Raw genomic sequence first — 21,024 nt, 5'->3', positions numbered from 1 at the left:
TTTAATGTAAATATCGGGCGCGAGTAATTAAGTTTTTAGTAATAATAATTACGAATTATCACGCAGTGAACGAATAAAATGGAGAACATTAGTAGTTTCTCTTATTCATATTGACATCCACTCTAGAGGATGCTTCTATGAACTGCTAAAAATTTAATAAATATCTTTTCACTTTATATGTATTTATTTTCATATTGTTTATATGCATATTCTTATTTTATATTCCCACATAAAATATAGATTAAATTTTCGCATAACATAGTGCGAGCACTATTTGATACCGCTTACCAAATGTTGCATGTTACGCCAAAATTAATTTTTTATACGACCAATTAAACAATGCATCGCTTGTGCGAATATTATTTTTTATTCCTCCAACAAAAATTTGTACACCTACTACGGTATTATTTTATGTTGAGATTATTTTTGACAACTTCTCCAACCAAACTTCATCGAAACCACCAAACCGACTGGACAAGAAAGTTCCTTCCTTTCTACTACTAATAATCAATCAGGATTTTGTAGTGGCCAAGAAAGAATGGCACTTCCTCACGTGCTCATTTTCCCCTTACCTATTCAAGGTCCTGTGAATTGCATGCTAAAACTAGCTGAGCTCTTCTGCCTTCATCACCAAGAAATTCATGTCACTTTTCTCAACTCTGAGCATATTCAGCAACGCCTGCTGAATTGCACGGATGTTCAAATCCGCTTCAAGAAATACCCGAACTTCAAATTTATGACAATTCCGGATGGACTAGCAGAAGATAATCCAAGAACTGGAGATCAAGTAAGAAATCTGGTGAAAGGTGTAGAAGATGTGAGCAGCCCACTGTTGAGAGAGATGGTAACTTCTGGTTTACTAAGTCCAAATTCTGAGAAGCCAGTTACTTGTCTTTTGGTTGATGGAATTGTTACCTTTGCTGTTGATATTGCCAAAGAGGTTGGGATCCCACTTCTTTATTTTGATACTATTAGTCCTTGTGCTCTTTGGACTTGCTTATGCGTTCCAAAACTCATTGAAGCTGGGGAAATTCCTTTCAAAGGTCAGTTATTAAGCTTTATTGGGTTTCATTCAAAGGCGGATCCAGGAATTTAACTTTATGAGTTCAAGATTTAGAACTCTAGCACATACCTCAAATTACTATACAATAACAACCAAACGAAATACGAACAATATATATATATATATAGCAAGTATCGAACCATCTAACATATTATATATTCAATAAATATCACCATTACAATTGTACCCTACGGGTTGTCATGCTTTGAAAACGATCAATAATCGCATCATTAAGTATAGTTTCAAATACTCCATCTTCTATATAACAAACTAAACAGTCATTCAAAAATTCATCACCAATTCTGCTACGCAAGTCATTTTTGATGTACTTCATTGAAGAAAAAGCTCTTTCTACCGTTGCAGTAGCGACAGGCAATATCAGATTTAACTTCACAAGCAAAAAAATAAGTCTCCAAGTCTTGTACAAATCTGTTTCAACTAGTGTTTCTGAAAGATCTCCAAGTCCTTTCAAGTTAGAGAAATCGTTGTCTTCTTTCACAAAGAGAATATAGTTGTCAAGCTCGTAACTGAGATCTTCAAGCTTTGAACCACTAAACTCGTGAGGATAAAGTGTAGCAAGTTTCATAATTCTTTCTTTATCATAATTTGCAAAAGAATTATCCGGACTCAAACTAGCCATACCAAGAAGTAGATTACTATTCACCGCATCAAAACGACTGTTTAGCTCTGAAAGTTGCAAATCAATAACAGTATTAAAAACTTCGACACGCAAATGATGAGAATATGTAACACTTGAACTCCTACGCTTTGACTTTCCAGGATGATAGTTCTTATCCATTTCAGGGATCACAATATCATGCTTGGCACAAAATGAAGAGGCATCATTTATCAAAGATTCCCATTTAGATTCTCTCATTCCTTTCAATTGCCTCTTGGCGAAACCAACAAGCTTCATAGCATTTACAATATCCTGGTCTTTTCTTTGCAAAGCCATATTCAAATCATTTGTAATTGCCAATAATTTTAACATCAAGTGCATCATATGCACAATCTCAAAAGATCTTATGTCATTCGCTAAACTTTTTGCCACTGATCTCTCTAGATAATTTGCATCCTCACTTGCAAGAAACTCAAGTACATTAATAATATACGAGAATAATGTAATAAAGTTACGCACTATCTTAAAATGAGAACCCCATCGAGTATCACCTGGCCTTTGGAGTCCAAGTTCTTGATTTAGTCCACTTCCTGTATGAACTTCACCAAGCACTTGTAGCTCCTCTAATTTTTTTGCCTGATCCTCTCGAAGCATATCCCTACGCTTAAAAGAACTTCCAACAATATTCAAGACATTAACAACAATATCAAAAAATTGATCTACATCACAATGTTTTTTAGCAACGGCTACAAGAGTCAATTGCAATTGATGGGCAAAGCAATGTATACAATATGCCGAAGGATTATCTTTCAGAATTAAAGTTTTAAGACCATTGATTTCTCCTTGCATGTTACTAGCTCCATCATAACCTTGTCCCCGTATTTGAGATGGACTAAATGAGTGCTCTAAAAGCAAATCATAGATTGCTTTTTGTAATGACGATGAAGTTGTTTTTTTAACATGAACAATACTAAAGAATCGCTCAATAAGTTTGCCCTCTTTGTTGACATACCGCAGAACAAGAGCCATTTGTTCCTTATGAGAGACGTCCTTAGATTCATCAATCAAAATTCCAAAATAATCTCCATTCAAATCTTCAACTATTGCTTTCATTATTTCTTTCGTACAAGCATTCACGATCTCTTTTTGGATATTTGGAGCAATCATCATGTTATTTTGTGGAGCACTTTGTAGCACAACCTTTTTCACTTCATCATCCCTATCTGCATACCATTGTAAGAGTTCTACAAAGTTTCCTCTTTTAGTAGAAGTTTCACCTTCATCGTGGCCCCGGAAAGACATTCCTTGTTTTAAAAGAAATCTTGCCACATCAATCGAAGCATTCAACCGAACTCGATAATCACTTTTAATTTTTTCAGACTGCTTATCAAAAGAGGTTAGAATTGATTGTTCTTGATTAATTAAGTCTCTCATCATCTTAAAACACCAATTGTGAAGACTATTTACCTCTCCAATATGTGCGTTAAATCTTTATATAGCTTTATTCCAAGCTCCAAAACCACTCTTTGTGAAAGAATCCCCAACTTTTCCATGTCCTCCATGCTCATTTTTAAACAAGTAACAACATAAGCAAAATGCTGCATCAACTTTAACATTATATCCTAACCATCCAGAGTATGAAGTGTTAAACCATTCAAGATTAAATTGACGCATAAATCCACCAAAATCTCTTTTTGGAAATCTACAATTACAAGGTTGACAAGGCCCTTGTTGAATATAATGTCTCCTCACTTGATCACGTAAATTCGGAGGATACTCTGAAATTTGCTTTCTTTCTGCAGGATCGGGTTCAAGATTCAAATTCAACATTTTCTCTTTGTTTAATCTTGCCGAAGGATTGATATTGTCATGAATAGTTGGACTTGGAGAAGAACTCGGTGTAGGAGGACTAGAACCAGAACTAGAAGTTTGAGGAGCTGGAATAGCCTTGAAAAATTTCGTAATCATATCCACCCTCACTAAAAAGATCCTACAACTACAAAAATACAAAAAACAAATTACACTCCAGCAGAGGTACTTTAATCTTGTTAGATTGAATGGAAGGAGCTAACTAGTTATCCAAACAAACATAAATAATTGCTAGACATGAAACTTAATGACAAAACTCAAAAGGGTTACTTTTTAAATATTCAAGAATCAAGAATGGGTGTTCAAGAACCAAGAACAGAGGCGGATCCTTTAACTTATAATTAATAAATATTGCATTATTATTCAGAAAGAGCCATAGAGTCATACCAACAAAATAAAGAGAATTGATTGCAGTTTATGTCCAAGAAGAAGAGCCTTTGCTTTGATGCTTTTGAAACCCTAACTTTAAAAATTTGGGAAAGAAGAACCTTCTAAAAAGTGGAACTTTTTGATCTCTTAAAGCTTTGTGAAGACCAAGAAAATAAGAAAGAAGCCTCAACTTTTTATAATTATTAAAAAGCCCCACAAAAAGTATACAATAAAGAATAATGGAGTATTAATTAGATGGGTCCTCATCTTTTAAGGATAAGAAACGGGCCTCTTCAAATGGAAAGGGGCAAAAGAAATCCAAATGTAACAAAGAAGTCAAACAGTAACTTAAATAAAAATGCAATAAAAATTGTAGACATAGAGATTCGAACTCCAGTCCTCGCTGGAATAAGCAGCACTCTGCCAGCACTTTTACCACTGAACCCATAGCCTAATTTAGTGTATGGGTTCAAACAATAATATATGACCATATTTCAGTAATTTTGCCCAATATATTCCCGGGTTCTGTCGAAAGTTATGGGTTCAATTGAACCCGTATCCAAAACACTAGATCCGCCCCTGGTTTCATTTAAATGATAAGGTTAAAGTTAAATCATTTCGAAGTATAAAAAAATGAAGTACTCCTTCTGTTCCAGTTTATGTAAATCTATTTCCTTTTTGGTCCGTTCCAAAAAGAATGATCTTTTTAAATTTGAAAAGAATTTAGCTTAAACTTCCTATTCAACCTTTAACGAGAAATTTTTATAACCACACAAATACTTTTGTCCTTTTTTAACTTATTTAGCACAATAAATTTCAAAAGTTTTAATTTTTTTTAAATTTCGTGTTCAATCAAACAAGTTCATGTAAATTGATCAAACAAGGAAGTAATATATAGGAAAATACAATTTCAAAAACGTTTTGACTTGTTCTTTGTCAAAGACCTTGAATTTTAATTGCTTACTGCTTTTTCCACTATATATTTGAATTATCCAAAGTTAATTAGTGTTATAGAGATTTATCGAAGACTCTTTTCATGTCCGAGGTCTCCGATTGTGCAAAAGCTAAATTCTGCTCCAGTACCACTTTGTCTTTTTAATTTTATTATCTATGTAAAAGAATAAACATAAGGAATTTCACGGTTATATAGATTGTGAGATATAGACAATTTAACACATATTTGACATAATTACAGGATCATGGAAATTAATGATTTTCACAAAATATTATATAACATAATATTTGTTTGTGTAAACATAATCGAACCCCTCTTGAGGTGTTTCCAAGGGCCGATGTTATCGAAACCCTTGGAATTTTCGAGGGCTGAATTTATCGAAGCCCTTTGTATTTTGTCCTTACCGAGGGTAGCCTGATTTAACCAATTTTTACAAAGTGTTTGAAGGCCTTTTAATTTATAGCGAAAGTCGGACATCTCCGAGCCACATTATTTGGCCGTAGCCTATATATGACTATAGTCTTTTGTATGGTCGTAGCCTTTGGGTATGTCACTTAGACTTGTTCCCCGATAACTTCTCGAACTTGTTCGAGAAGTTAAAACCCCGAGAATATTGGCCTTGGCCTTTGTTTCGAAGGGTGCCTATTTGAGGTCTTGTTAATTCTAATTTCGGTTGCTTCTTTGAGGTCTTATTAATTTGAATTTCGATGGCAATCCCCCAGTTTTCGGGGGTGCTTCTATGTTTTGGCTTTTAAGCCATTTTCTGTAGGATTGTAAGTGTAGAGCTTGTATGAGACACAAAGTATTTTTGATATAACCTGAATGTTTCTTCAAATAGTCGATACATGCGTACATGTTTAGCTGTCGGGGCTCAACTATTCTATTGGGATACGACTCGTTTGACTATTTGGCCCATTACAAAGTTTTTCTATCGAGGCCCATTTAGCCGTGAAATATTTTTCCAAAAATGTAATCTCCGAGGGTGATGCCCCCAGTATTCAAGGTTGATTGAAAAGAATCCTTGAAAACTTGTTGGTCGTTCCTCGGGTAGCATATAAGTGTTGCCTCGTTAAAAGACTTGCTGGTAAAACCCATTTGGGATAAAATCCGAGCTAAGGGAAAAGGAGTGCAACGTATGCTCTATAATCTATGGCCTTTGAGTAGGAAGGGGCGTTCTCGAGAGCACGAGCCTTTGAGAGCCTCCATTGTGTCGAACCTGTAAGTTCTTTTACCAATGACTCCGAGGTCTTGTTGTTCGTGACCATGATATCTCTGAGGATCTTGGCCTGGTTGGGGATGACCTCAGTGCCCTGATTTGACGCTGCGACGGCCGAGAAGCTCAGTTGCCCCAACTCCGAGGGAACATCTTTTTGGAGTGAGCTTCGTGTCGTATTGTCCCGAAACATTGACCATTTCCTACAAATGAATTAAAGTGGTCCTCTGCGCACAGGAACTTAACCAGTCATATCATCAATATAAGTTTTAATTATTTTACCTGTTTATCCATCGAGCGGAATCATTGTCATATCGAAACAATGTGATCTATATCATTAACAAAAAAACTAAATGAGTTTTTTCCTGAGAGCGGGGACTACTTCCTGCTCTCAGGTGTACCTTTTCTTTCAGCGGTTGGCTTGGTAGCATCGGTCTTTCCAGGAACAGCGATGGTTCGAGGATCTGGAGAATTCATGTCTTTGCCTCCGATTACCTGTTATTCTGCTTCCGTTGAGGCTCGGAGCTGTGACTACTACTTTGCCACCTACTTAACTTTGGAGGTCGATGTCTCCGAGGTCAAGGGTTCCGGTATCGGCACCACTTACTCGACTGCAAACATTTCTTTTGTAGCATGCTGTTCTCCGTGGACTATTTTTACTCCTTCCCCTGTCGGGAACTTCATCATTGGATGGAGAGTCGAAGGCACTGCCCTCATATTGTGTATCCACGGCCTCCCGAGGAGTGCGTTATACGTCATGTCATCTTCGATGACATGGAATCTGGTGTCTTGTATGGTCCCGACTATGTTTATAGGCAAGATAATTTCTCCCTTCGTTGTTTCACTTGCCATGTTGAAGCCATTCAGCACCCGGGATGCAGGTACAATCTGATCTTGCAAATCGAGTTGTTTCACGACCCTCGATCTGATTATGTTCGCCGAGCTACCTGGATCCATTAAAGCACATTTAACTTGAATTTTATTCTAAAGGATAGAAATTACCAGGGCGTCGTTGTGAGGCTGGGATACGTCTTCTGCTTCCTTGTCGCAAAATGATCGGGTGTCCTCGGGAACATAGCTCCGAGTCCGTTTTTCATTTGTGATGGACACTTTAGTGCGTTTGAATGTAGGTCCCCGTGGGACGTCGGCTCCTCCGATGATCATGTGAATGACATGTTGGGGTTTTTCAGGTTCATTCTTCCTATTTGGATCTCTTTCCCGTAAATGGTTTTTGGCTCGGTCACTGAGAAATTCACGAAGGTGCCCTTCGTTGAATAGTTGAGCTACCTCCTCTCCGAGTTGTTTGCAATCCTCGGTCTTATGCTCGTGAGTGCCATGGTACTTACACATTAAGTCGGGGTTTCTCTAAGAAGGATCTGTCTATATGGGCTTAGGCCATCTAGTATCTTTAATTTTGCCAATGGCTGAGACGATATTTGAGGCGTCGACACTGAAGTTGTATTCTGATAACTTGGGGGCCTTCACTGGCCCCGAGCGCCTGTCTAACCTGATTTTGCCCACGAATCCTCGGGAGCTTTGGCCTTGATCTATTCTTCGATCATTCCGAGGTGCACCGTGCCTTGAAATGTTCCTTCTGTCTTCGACGTACGGTTTGATATCTTTCTTTGCTGAATCTTGATCCCCGGTCTGTGTCCCTCTGGGTTTGACTGCGAATCTGTTCGGGTGAACTAAGCCCGAGAGAGCTCCCAACTGGTCATCCTCGACCCTAATTGTCTACTGATATCGATTATGCACATCCGACCATGTCATAGCTAGATACTCGATCAAGTTTTGCTTTAGCTGTCGAGATACTATCGAGCTCCTTCCATTCAAACCTTGCATGAAGGCCTGAACCGCCCAGTCATCGGAGACCGGGGGTAATTCCATCCTTTCCATCTAAAACCGTGACACGAACTCCCTTAGCATTTCGTCGTCCCTCTGCCTTATCTTGAATACATCCGATTTTCTTGTGGCCACATTTATAGCCCCGGCGTGTGCTTTTACAAAGGCGTCCGCCAACATAGCAAACGAATCAATAGATTTAGGAGCTAAGTTGTGATACCAGATCATAGCTCCTTTTGATAGTGTTTCTCCAAACTTCTTCAATAATACTGACTCGATTTCGGCATCATTCAAGTCATTTCCTTTGATCCCACAAGTGTATGAAGTAATATGTTTGTTAGGGTCCGTTGTCCCGTTGTACTTCGGTATATCAGGCATGCGAAACTTCTTGGAAATGGGCTTCGGAACCGCACTCGAGGGGAAAAGTTTTTGTATGAATTTTTTGGCATCTAGTCCCTTCAAAATTGGAGGTGCTCCCGGTATTTGGTCCACCCGGGAGTCGTAATTTTCTACCTTTTTATCGTTGTCTTCTATCCTCTTTTCTCCTGACTCAATTCATGTAGTCAATTCCTCGAGCATTTTCATGATTGTGGGGTCAGTCCCCGAGCCGCTTTCATCGGGCCTTTCAAGCACATGTTCGTGCTGTGTGTTTACTGGTTCGGCGGTGTTAGGAGTCCTATTCTGACTCTGAAGCTGAGCGATGGCGACTTGCTGAGCTTGCAGTATCTCGAATATCACCTGGAGGCCGACTCCTCCTTCTTCCTATCCTCGTGCTTCATGGCCTCCAGCCTGGGATTCCCTGCGTCCATTCCTTACGGGGTCTGTGCTTGCTTCCGTGTTTAGAGCGTTGTGGGAGATGATATCAATTGGCTCCACGTTTGGCACTCCCTCAGGGTTTACAGGTGGTACACCGAGCCCTATGCCCGCTGTTTTCTCCAAGTTCTTAAGTGTCATGAGCAGGTGCATTTTGTGTGCTAGACATATTTTGGCCTGAAATCAAAAAATCTTTGACAAGAAAAAGTGTGAAGAATAACGTATGTTATCAGAAAAATAGCACTAAAATAATCACTATTATCTTTAGCCCTACGGTGGACGCCAAACTCTTTACCTCGAAAAATGTGTGTAACAATTAAAGATAATTTGTGGTTTTAAAGATACGTGATATATTCTAATACTAGTATTAAATAGGTAATATTGAGCTTAAGTGAGAAGAAATAATGAACCAAATCAATGATGCTTAAACAGTAGGGGCCTCGAGTTCGTCTATCTAGGGACCTCGAGGTCAGCTAAGACCAAAAAGGTATGAACAATAAAGTAAATGCAATAAAGCTGAAGAGTAGTTGCTGAGCACGTTAAACAAGAAAATAATAAGAATGTTCTATTGTTGTGAATAATCTGATCTTTACAAAATGATTGTGGTCCCCTTTATATAGGAGGAGAAAACCCCAATATAGTACCTTGCTCATAGAGGTAAAGAATCCTATTGGTACAGGTGTATGACGGTCTAGTAAGGACCTGTACTCTTTTGTACATCCTTTATCCTATAATTAATGTCCAAATCCACGTATCCTTGAGAAATTCCCGCTCTTTCTTAATTAACTTCGAGATTATGCTGTCTTCGACGCAGGCCGTGTCAGGCCTTTGATCAGCTTCCTCGAGGTAGGTGTCCCTTAGCCTGCCCCACGCCTCGAGTCTCCCAGACTTGAGCCCATACCCTGGTTTAAGACTCCAAAATCATACTCCTCGATTTTGACCGTATACAATATTTAAAAATGATAATGATAATTTAGTTTGAATATATTTTTGCTTGATACAGGAAATGACTTGGATGCTTTAGTAAATAATGTGCCTGGAATGGAAGGTGTGATCAGGCGCCGAGACCTGCCCAGTTTCTGCCGTGCACCTGACCTTAATAACCCCACTATCCAACGTATTGTCAAGGAGGGGAAACATATTGTCCAAGCCCAAGGTCTAATATTCAACACATTTGAGGGCCTTGAAGGGCCCATTCTCCCACAATTCCGAACTCTGTGTCCAAACATCTACTCCATTGGGCCTCTCCACATTCACCTGAAGAAAAGTCTATCTTCGAAATGTAGTGTGCCAAAGACATCAACATCCAACAGTATCTGGAAAGAGGATATGAGTTGTATGGATTGGCTCGACGAGCAGCCGAACAAATCAGTTCTATTTGTCAGCATTGGAAGTGTTGCAACCATGAGCAAGGCCCAATTGTTGGAAATTTGGTATGGTTTGGTGAACAGTAAGACTCGGTTCTTGTGGGTTCAAAGGCCTGGTTCAGTGATTGGGCTTGAAGAGAACAACGATATTCCCATGGAATTGTCTAAATATACAAAGGAAAGGGGTTGTATTGTTAGTTGGGCTCCACAAGAAGAAGTTTTGGCTCACCCATCAATTGGTGGGTTTTTAACCCATTGTGGATGGAACTCAACTTTGGAAAGTATAGTAGAGGGAGTGCCTATGATTTGTTGGCCTTACTTTGTTGATCAACAAGTGAACAGTAGATATGTTGGGGAGGTGTGGAAGCTTGGGTTAGACATGAAAGATGTATGTGATAGAGCCATAGTTGAGAAGATGGTTAGAGAAATTATGGAAGTGAGGAAAATTGAATTTTTGGAAAGGGGAAGGGAGATGAGAAAGTTGGCAATAGAAAGTGTTAATGAAGGTGGCTCTTCGTACAAAGATTTGGACAGTTTGGTTGAGGATATTAGGCTGATGAGGATATAACCCTCTTATGGATCTAGAATTCTTTGGGCTCTTCATGGTGCCCGGCTACTCTTCTTTCATTTGGTGCATAAACAGTGTTGAATATGACTTGAATTCTCTTTGTTTAAAATTACAAACTCTTAGTGTATGTTTGGTACGAAGGAAAATATTTTTCGGAATTTTTTTTCTTTCAATTTTTCCATGTTTGGTTGGCTTAAATATTTTGGAAAACATTTTCGTGATGACCTCATTTTTCTCCGATTGAGAAAAATATTTTCCTTATCAAGAAAAGGGAAAACATTTTCCTAAACTCCTTCTCAACACTCCCCGCCCCACCCACACCACCCCACCTCTTCTCTCGAAAAAGGTTTTTTTTTAATTTTATAATTTTTTCGTCACCACCTACCCTGCTATCCCATCTCCTCCTTCCCTCCCCTCCCCCTCTAAAAAAAATATATTTTTTTACTTTTTTTTTTTGTAATTTCAAATTATTGTTTTTTCGTTTTTCTGCATGGCTGCACCCCCACTCCAATGCGCCCCCCCGCACAATTTTTTTTTTACTTTTTGTTTCGTAATTTCAAATTTTTATTTTTTATTTTTTTTGCACACCCCCTACCCCCCTCCCGAAGAAAATTTTTTTTTATATATTTTCAGTTTTAGTTTTTTCATCTTTCGGTTTACAGGTTCGAAATTTTATTAGTTCTAAAATTATGAGTTCAGAGGTTTATGTGTTTAGAAGTTTACGGGTTCGAAAGTTTGCGGTTTTGAAAGTTTAACGGTTCGGAAATTTATGAAAATTCTGAGTTCAGAAGTTTGTTGGTTCGAAAGTTTATGGTTTCATATTTATTGTATCTAAATTATTTATGAATACTCTTGAGAAGTTATTTTCCTTAATTTGCGTACCAAATACCGGAAAATAAAGTTATTACTTGTTTTTTCAAATATTTTCTTGAAAATATTTTAAAGGAAAACTTTTCCGTTATACCAAACACACCCTTAAAAGGGATAATTTGATGGCTTTCGTTTATTTATTTTTTTTTTTTTGACCGATTTGTTATTCTTAAGGTAGTCTGTACCCAGTCCAATAATCTATTCTTTATTTTGTCACAGTACTCAAACACCCATCGCATAAACAGGGACAAGATAGTAATATATATATTTTCGGATATGAGTGTTGCATCATCTATATTTAGGCTGTGGCTGATCATTTGATTTATGACTGGCTCTCCGTCCAAGTGTTATTGGCAAAACGTGGAATATGAAACTATTTCACAATATTATTCAATTATTATCACGAGGGTCATTACGACGACTCTTGTAAAAAATCCAATAATGTAAAAGAGAGTGGGAAATTTTGAAAAATGCTGAATGGTAAATAAGTCTGATTTTTCACCGTTGAAAGTTGTTTCAATTATCTCTCAGGTGGAAGTAAGTTATATATCAGGAGACCACAGCTATAGAAGGAAGTGAATCAGCCACAAGTATAAGAAAAATATATTGGTTAAAGAGAATCCTCAAATTATTGAAGAAAATGTATATGGTGTTGCCAATAAAAACTTGTCCACACGACAATGTTTATATTAGTGGTGGTAAAATGGTTAAAAAAAAACAGTTAACCATCCATATTATTCACTAAAATATGAGTTGGATAATGAACTTTTTAAAAATGGGTCAAATATGAATAAAAACCACATTATTCATTTAGAAAATGGATAAACATTGAGTTTAGCTTTAACATTTGTAAACTTCAAATTGGGGGTTAATCAAGTTTGGAAGCTTAGGAATTCTCCAAGAAGTGATCCTATTCAAGAAGTCATAGATAATATGGTTACTCATATTATCCGCCGATTAACCCGTTTTTTATTCGTATTAAATATCGGTTGGATCGGATAATTTATCCATTTTTTCATTACATATTTTCAACCCGAACTATATCCGATCCGATCCGCCCGTTTGTCACTCCTAATTTACACCAAATAAATAGATCCATGAGTGGGCATGACATGTGTTTGTACGGGGTCTGAAGTGATAATTCTTCTCAAGTTCTCACCCTACGGTAGGATTACATGATTCCCATATTAGCGGGGCTTCTCCAGTGAATTTTTTTGTTGATAGACATGAAACAAAAATTTATACTGTTGTGCAGACACAAAGGAAAAATACTTCGGTGAGTACGTATGTGTGACTAATAGTGCTTATTGCTAAAGTGTGTCCTTTTATCTAACGATCCAATAGGTCGTTTTGAGTACTAGCTTTTTTTTCAATATTTCGAGACTTCTCATAATTTTATTTGATAATTTATGACTTGTATCGTGGTCTGTGTCGGATTCCAAAAAAGATTATATGTAAAATTTTAAAAAAAATGTGATTTTTGACTTTAAAAATAATTATAGTTGACCACGGTGAACTTTTTTTGTAAACGACCTCGGATAAGTATTTTGATGATTTTGGTAGGTTGGTATAATGATTTTGCACTTGTACGCATGTTTGGCTGGGGTCCTGGGTGACCCGAGGCTATTTCCGCGCATTATGTGAAAACATGGAAAAATGAGTTTTTGTCACGGCGTAAAATCCGTCTAATCGTGATGACACCTAACCCAACCCACTAGGTAAGCTAAGTAACATTCAAAATAACCCAAATGAGAATAATAAGAGTAATTGAGAGAAATAACTGGATTTTTAAGTAAAATCTCAAGAATTAGTAGTACAAATCACGAGCTTATAAGACTTAGAATTTACAAAGCTGGTATGAAATAAATACATCATATGCTCGAAATATACATAAGCAGATTTGCAAATCTAGAGTTACCAAGGACAAGTGACAGCTATATCCGGAACGCAGGTACATCTTCAATCTCAGCTCCCGCCATACACAGCAACATCAGCTCCCAAGATCTGCACGCAAGGTGAAGAGGTGTAGTATGAGTACAACCGACCCAATATACTCAATAGGTAATAAACCTAACCTTAAGTTGAAAGCATTGACGAGTTTGGAAGATGGTTAATGTTTAACACCAATAGCCAATAACAATTCGTAGTAATATAATGTGGACAATAATGGTAAATAAGTCAAGAGATATATGCTCAACTCATTCACAGTTACAAAAAAATAGATATACTTTTCAAGTATAACAGTCAAAGTCCAAGTCTTACCACTGAAAATCAACTAAACATGAGTTTATTAACAGAACTGTGTTATTCCAATTTTCCAACCTCAGATAAGAGTTTTCATTTATCAGTTAACATAAGGAAAAAGACATCTCTATGCCTATGTACGCGGCAAAATCAGAAGATTTGATTTCTCGCTGTCAAGTCATTTCGGAAGCATGCCTAGGGACCCCGAGGACGGGAGGCCACGACCGAGTTCCCAACCTCGGGGGTCGAAGCCCGACTCAGAAAACACGGAGATCGAAGCCAGGACAAAGGGGGGACCTCCCAAGGTACACGACAAAGCCTGATAGGGCCGGCCTATCCACAGCCTATGTTGAGGCATCACGGCAAGCCATCCCATCTCCATATTTTGTAATTAATCTCCACATACTTGTAGCCGAGTCCCCCCTCCTATATAAAAGGGACTCACCTACCTTGTAAAGGACGGAGGTTGCTCCATTTTCTCCTTAAGTACAATAATATCTCTGTCTCTCTTTTCTTTCTAGCTTGCTCGTTCTCACTGGCCCGAGGCCGCTTTAATATCTATCATCCTCTTACTTGTTCTTTGCTATATTGCTCAATATCGGTCGTAACGAGCCTTGCTTAATCGTATCCTCAATTGTTATCCCATTCCCGGCTGACTCCAATAGCTCGAGCTCGACCCGAACCTGGACCCCGAGGTCCCCATCGATCAGCCCTGCATTCGGGCAACATGCCCCTCGGTTTGACTACTACCTCGTTTTAGCCTGCATTTCATCGCTAAACTTAAAATTATTAGAATCAACTTACCTAACAACTAGCTCGAAAATAGATCACGTATTTTTAGAATCCCATTTACAAATTCAATTGTTGTTACCATTTTAACGGTAAACAGTTTGGCGCCCACCGAGGGGCTAAAAATAATAGTGATTATTTTCTTGCTGGTTTCATTATACAAATACACATTATCTTTCACACTTATTTTGGTCTAACATCCTTTGATTTCATTATAAAATGTCTGGCTCGGTAAACGAAGTTGAAAACGACAACCTCGAAAACCACGGGGAAAATGGCGTGGTTGTCCCGGCTGCTGGAGCAGCTCCACAGAATCCTGATATCCTGCCCAGACCGACCCTAGCAGACGCAGATTTGCAGGACGCACAACAAGTCGACGAAACTTCTCACACCAACAGGAGCATACGACACGGCGATCAGCAGGAAGCTCAAAAAACCCCAGCCGGGAAGAACAAGAAGTTAGTCTTCATGTTATTTTTGAAATGTTGTAGGCACATCAATTGGCCATTGCTCAGTTGCAAAGCCACCCGAGAACCCCCAACATAACGGCACCGGAGACAGCTCCCCCCGCTGGGCGAGTACTCGAAAGGTCAAGCAACAACGGGCCAGTGGCTGACCTCGCCATAGTAAAGATGCTCGAGGATTTCACCAGGAGGATCGAATCAGGTGAAAGAATGATTGCAGTCAACGATAAAAAGGTCGAGACCTACAACTCTAGGGTCGATCAGATCCCAGGTGCGCCCCCGATCCTCAAGGGGTTGGATTCAAAGAAGTTCATTTAGAGGCCGTTCCCCGAGGAAGCGGCCTCGAAGCCCATCCCAAAAAAGTTTAGAATGCCGGAACTCCCTAAGTACAACGGCACCTCCGACCCTAATGAACACATCACTGCCTACACCTGCGCAGTAAAATGCAACGACATAAAGAATGACGAGATTGAGTTCGTATTGTTGAAAATATTCGGAGAAACACTTTCAAAGGGGGCCATGATGTGGTATCACAACTTGGCTCCCAATTCCATAGATTCGTTCGCCATGCTAGTAGGCTCTTTCGTAAAAGCACATGTCGGAGCTATCAAGGTAGCAACAAGGAAATCCGACGTGTTCAAAATTAAACAGAGAGAGAACGATATGCTACGGGAATTCGTATCCCGCTTCTAGATGGAACGGATAGAGCTGCTACCAGTCTCCGACGACTGGGTAATGCAGGCCTTCACCCAAGGCCTGAACGAACGAAGCTTGGTGGCTTCGAAGCAGTTGAAGCAGAACCTGATCGAATATCCGGCCGTGACCTGGTTGGACGCCCACAACCGATACCAGTCAAAGATCATGGCCGAGGATGATCAGCTGGGAGCTCCTTCGGGCTTTGTGTACCCAAACAGACTCCTGGCAAAAGAGTTGAAGCCAAGTAAAGAAAGGTACCAATTGTACCTTGAAGACAGAAGGAATGCCCCGAGGTGCAACCCACCCCGCAACGATCGGAGGATAGATCGAGGACAGGATCCTCGGGGGCTCATCCACATGACCAGGTTCGATCGAAACATAGTGCCGACAAACGCGCCCCAATACAAATTCATTGTCGACATATCAAACATCGTGTTCGCTATCGGCAAAATCAAAGACACCAAGTGGCCCAAACCGATACAGTCGGACCCTTCACAGAGAAATTATAACTTAGTGTGCGAGTTCCACAACATGCACGATCATAGGACCGAGTATTGCCATCAACTATGAGAAGAAATGGCTTGGCTACTCAACAAAGGGCACCTTCGAGAATTCCTTAGCGATCGGGCCAAAAATCAGTTCCGAGACTGGGTCAAGAAGAACGAGGCAAATGAGCCGCAATACGTCATCCACATGATCATGGGAGTGCCGATGCCCCGCAGGAACCCATGATAGGAAGAACAAAAATATCCATCACCAGGGAAAAATGGACTCGGGAATATATCCCCGAAGATGCCCTCACATTCAGCGAAGAAGATACCGAGGCCCTGTCTCAACCCCACAATGATGCCCTGGTAATCTTCTTTCTTATAAATTCTATTTAGATAAAACGTGTACTCGTAGATCCAGGTAGCTCGGCCAATATTATTAGGTCAAGGGTGATAGAACAGCTTGGATTGCTTGAACGAATCGTGCCTGCCACTCGGGTCCTCAATGGGTTCAACATGATCGGAAAAGAAACAAAAGGAGAGATCACCCTCCCGATCAACACATCTGGCACAACCCAAAACACCGAGTTTCAGGTCATCAATGGCGACATGAGATATAACGCCTTGCTTGGCAGGCCTTGGATACACAACAAAATGGCAGTGCCCTCGACCTTGTACCAGTTGATAAGATTTCCCACAAGGGATGGCATCACGACCATACATGGAGAACAACAGGAAGCAAGGGAAATATTTGCAGTCCACCATGAGACGCCAACCCCCATCTACCCGGCCTCAGATGAGGAGAGGAGCGTGCAAACCCTCAGGGACAACGATGAAGATTTCTTCGCCCCCCGAACGTTCGTCTCCCCCGAGGAATCGGATGCAACCAAGTCACAGTCAAAGAGCTGGAGCAGACCGTTCTGATCGAGAACCTCCCGGATCGCAACGTATAGCTGGGAACGGGGTTGACCCCCGAACTCAGGATATGGCTTATTCAATTTCTTAGTAACAATATCGACTGTTTTTCCTGGTCCCACCTAGATATGACAGGTATCCCACCGGAAATAACCTCCCACCGGCTGAGCGTCGATCCCAAATTCAAACCCGTAAAGCAAAAGAGGAGACCGCAGTCCGAGGTAAAACATGCCTTCATTAAAGAAGAGGTAGCAAAACTTCTTATAATCGGATCCATTAGGGAGGTAAAGTATCCCGAAGGGCTAGCTAATGTAGTGGTAGTGCCAAAAAGGGGAACAAGCTAAGGATGTGCGTAGATTATAAAGATTTGAGCAAAGCATGCCCCAAAGATTCCTTCCCGCAACCTAATATCAATCGTTTGATCGATGCTACAGCCGGTCACGAGACCCTCACCTTCCTCGATGCCTACTCGGGGTACAATCAAATCCAGATGAACCCCGAGGATAGGGAAAATACCTCATTCATTATGAAATATGGTACATATTGCTGTAACGTAATGCCCTTCGGGCTAAAAAACGCGGGAGCAACACACCAGTGCCTAGTTAATAAGATGTTCGAGCATCAAGTAGGTAAATCAATGGAGGTATATATTGATGATATGCTAGTCAAATCCCTACACACATAGGACCATCTGACCCATTTGCAGGAAACTTTCAACATCCTCAGAAGCTACAATATGAAGCTCAATCCGAAAAGTGTGCCTTCGGAGTAGGCTCGGGCAAATTCCTGGGCTTCATGGTCTCATACAGGGGGATGGAAATCAAACCCGACAAAATAAGGGCCATCAAAGAAATCATAGTGGTGAACAACGTAAAAGCTGTCCAACGGCTGACGGGGCGGATCGCGGCCCTAGGCAGATTCATATCAAGATCGTCACACAAAAGCCACCATTTCTTTGCTCTACTCAAAAGAAAGAACAACTTCAAATGGACTCCGGAATGCCAACATGCCCAGGAAGAACTGAAACATTACCTGTCTAGCCCGCCTTTGCTGCACACACCCAAGGAGGATGAAACGCTATACCTATACCTGGCCGTGTCTGAAATAGCGATAAGCGGCGTACTAGTTAGAGAAGAGCAAGGTACGCAATTTCCTGTGTATTATGTAAGCCGAACCTTGGGGGACGCCGAAACCCGGTACCCCCATCTAGAAAAATTGGCTCTCGCACTGATAAGCGCCTCGCGCAAGTTGAAGCCTTACTTTCAGTGCCACCGCATTTGTGTCCTACCAACCTACCCTCTCCGGAGCGTACTGCACAAACCTGAGTTGTCGGGTCGACTGGCCAAATGGGCCATTGAACTCGGAGGATATGATATCGAGTATCGACCTCGGATGACCAACAAGTCCCAAATCCTGGCGGACTTCGTGGCCGACTTCTCACTATACCTCGCCCCCGAGGTAGAGAAGGAACTTTTATTGAAATCAGGCACGACCTCTACGGTATGGACCCTATTCACGGACGGTGCCACAAATATTAGAGGATCCGGACTCGGTATAGTCCTAAAGCCGCCCGTCGGCGGCATAATCAGGTAGTCCATAAAAACCATAAAGATAACTAACAACGAAGCCGAGTGTGAGGCTATGATTGTAGGTTTGGAGTTGGCTAAAGGCTTGGGAGCCGAGATTATCGAGGCAAAATGCGATTCGCTCCTCGTGGTGAGTCAACTGAATGGGAGCTACGAAGCCCAGGAGGACAAGATGCAAAGGTATGTGGATAAAATCCAAATCACGTTGCGCCGCTTCAAAGAATGGACCTTAGTCCATGTACCCCGAGAGCAGAACAGCAAAGTCGATGCCCTCGCGAACCTAGGATCATCTGCTGAAGAGGAAGACCTGCTCCCCAGAGCTATCGTCCAATTATTCAAGTCCGTGGTCGAGGAAGGTCACGCGAAAATTAACTCCACCAGCCTGACATAGGATTGGAGAAACAAATACATCGTTTATCTAAAGGACAAGAAGCTACCTCCCGATCCAAAAGAATCGAGGGCCTTGCGAACCAAAGAGGCTCGGTTCTCGATCAACAAAAATGGGGCCCTGTATAGGAGAACTTTCGATGTCCCCCTGGCAAAGTGCCTAGGACCGGGCGACACAGGTTATGTGCTCCGCGAGATCCACGAGGGAACCTACGGAAATCACTCCGGGGAAGACTCTCTAGTCCGAAAGGTAATTAGAGCAGGCTACTATTGGGATAGCATGAAAAAGGACGCCAAGGAATTCGTCCGAAAATGCGACAAATGTCAGAGATTCGCTCCCATGATCGACCAACCCGGCGAACAGCTACACTCCGTTTTATCACCATGGTCGTTCATGAAATGGGGAATGGACATCGTCGGCCCTTTGCCAACGGCACCAAGTAAAGCTAGATTCATTCTGTTTATGACTGATTACTTCTCAAAATGGGTGGAAGCGTAGGCCTTCGATAAAATAAGAGAGAAGAAAGTCATCAATTTTATATGGGAACACATCATATGCCGGTTCGGGATCCCATCCGAAATAACATGCGACAACGGGAGGCAGTTCATCGATAGCAAAGTAACACAGTTCCTTGAGGACAACAAAATCAAGAGAATCCTTTCGACGCCATACCACCCGTGTGTGAATGGCCAGGCTGAATCCACGAATAAAACCATTATTCAAAACCTGAAAAAGAAATTGGATACCGCCAAGGGAAAATGGCGAGAAATGCTACTCGAAGTGCTGTGGGCATATCGGACGACTCCAAAATCAAGCATAGGGGAGACACCTTTCTCCCTAGTATATGGTGCCGAAGCACTAATACCAGTGGAGGTCGGGAAACCAAGCACCAGATTCTGGCACACTAATGAGGAATCAAACAACAAAGCCATGGCAACGGCCCTCGAGCTGCGCGATGGAAGACGTGAATCCTTGCTGGTTCGGATGGCTGCCCAGAAGCAGAAAATCGAAAGATATTACAACAGGAGAGCGAATCTCCGATATTTCAGAATCAGAGACTTGGTCCTAAGAAAGGTTACTCTTAACACCCGAAACCCCAATGAAGGGAAGCTAGGCCAGAATTGGGAAGGGCCGTATCGTATCCTCGGGATAGTTGGAAAAGGCTCCTATAAGCTTAACACCATGGAGGGCGAACAACTCCCGAGAAACTAGAATATGTCGATGCTCAAGCGTATTACTGTTAGGGCGCCCAGTCATGAAACCCCACAGGAACCCTTAAGCGAACGTCACACTCCTTTTCCTCCAATCAGGCTTTTTATCCCGAAACGGGTTTCTTGTCGACAGGGTTTTCTAATGAGGCGACGTCCGCACACTCCTTAAAGAAGAATCCAAAAAGCCTACGGGACTTCCTTCTTAGTCAGCCCAGCCTCAAAAAAATGATGAACGGGGCTCCGATAGGAGGCAATGCACCGGACTAAATAACCCAAGGAGCCGCGCTCGCGCGAGCCGAGCTCACAAAAATGAAACAACATATGTTTACGCCAGGCAATAAAAGAATATATTTCAGCATTTCATACTTTAGAAAAGGGAATTTCAACATACTCGAGGCAAGGGCCTCTCCGCTGAATGTGCCCCGAGATACTCGGAGACTTAGCATAAGCAATTCAACACCTGCACGACCCCAGGGTCGGAACTCCAGGCTCATGATGCCCCCACAAGGCAACTCTGAGCTCAAGAGAAGCGGTCTTCAAGCTTAAACAGACTCAATGACTCGAAGACTGCCATTAATCGCCATACACTGGAAAACCCAAAACTGTAAGACCCCTAGCGGGCAGCCTCGGCGGAACCAGATCTATTCTACATTACACAAATTGTAAGACCTCAACAGGTATGACAAACTGTAAGA

General features: G+C 41.1%; 2 protein-coding genes across 2 annotated transcripts; both read left to right on the top strand.

Annotated features, from left to right (window-relative positions):
* Positions 1-439: 439 nt before the first annotated feature.
* LOC107809896 (7-deoxyloganetic acid glucosyltransferase-like) lies at positions 440-10,836 on the top strand. Its single transcript, XM_016634593.2, has 2 exons — positions 440-1,043; positions 9,747-10,836. Exons 1-2 carry the CDS (start codon positions 539-541, stop codon positions 10,676-10,678), a joined length of 1,437 nt encoding a protein of 478 aa, XP_016490079.1. The 5' UTR covers positions 440-538; the 3' UTR covers positions 10,679-10,836.
* Positions 10,837-18,841: 8,005 nt separating this feature from the next.
* LOC142165951 (uncharacterized) lies at positions 18,842-20,330 on the top strand. Its single transcript, XM_075224342.1, has 2 exons — positions 18,842-18,910; positions 19,812-20,330. The coding sequence occupies exons 1-2, from the start codon at positions 18,842-18,844 to the stop codon at positions 20,328-20,330; spliced, it is 588 nt and encodes a 195-aa protein (XP_075080443.1).
* The last annotated feature ends 694 nt before the right edge of the window (positions 20,331-21,024 follow it).

Source organism: Nicotiana tabacum, chromosome 11, assembly GCF_000715075.1.
Source record: "Nicotiana tabacum cultivar K326 chromosome 11, ASM71507v2, whole genome shotgun sequence".
Taxonomy (NCBI): domain Eukaryota; kingdom Viridiplantae; phylum Streptophyta; class Magnoliopsida; order Solanales; family Solanaceae; genus Nicotiana; species Nicotiana tabacum.
Note: the sequence above shows the minus strand (reverse complement) of the source record. Positions and strands in the feature narration are given on the sequence as shown.

What these genes read in the sequence shown, in the direction of transcription:
- LOC107809896 (XM_016634593.2), top strand. Translation starts at nt 539, where the DNA reads ATGGCACTTCCTCACGTGCTCATTTTCCCCTTACCTATTCAAGGTCCT. An exon ending in TGGGGAAATTCCTTTCAAAG is followed by an intron (nt 1,044 to 9,746) that starts GTCAGTTATTAA and finishes TGCTTGATACAG; the next exon opens with GAAATGACTTGGATGCTTTA.
- LOC142165951 (XM_075224342.1), top strand. Translation starts at nt 18,842, where the DNA reads ATGCGATTCGCTCCTCGTGGTGAGTCAACTGAATGGGAGCTACGAAGC. An exon ending in CAGGAGGACAAGATGCAAAG is followed by an intron (nt 18,911 to 19,811) that starts GTATGTGGATAA and finishes GTGAATGGCCAG; the next exon opens with GCTGAATCCACGAATAAAAC.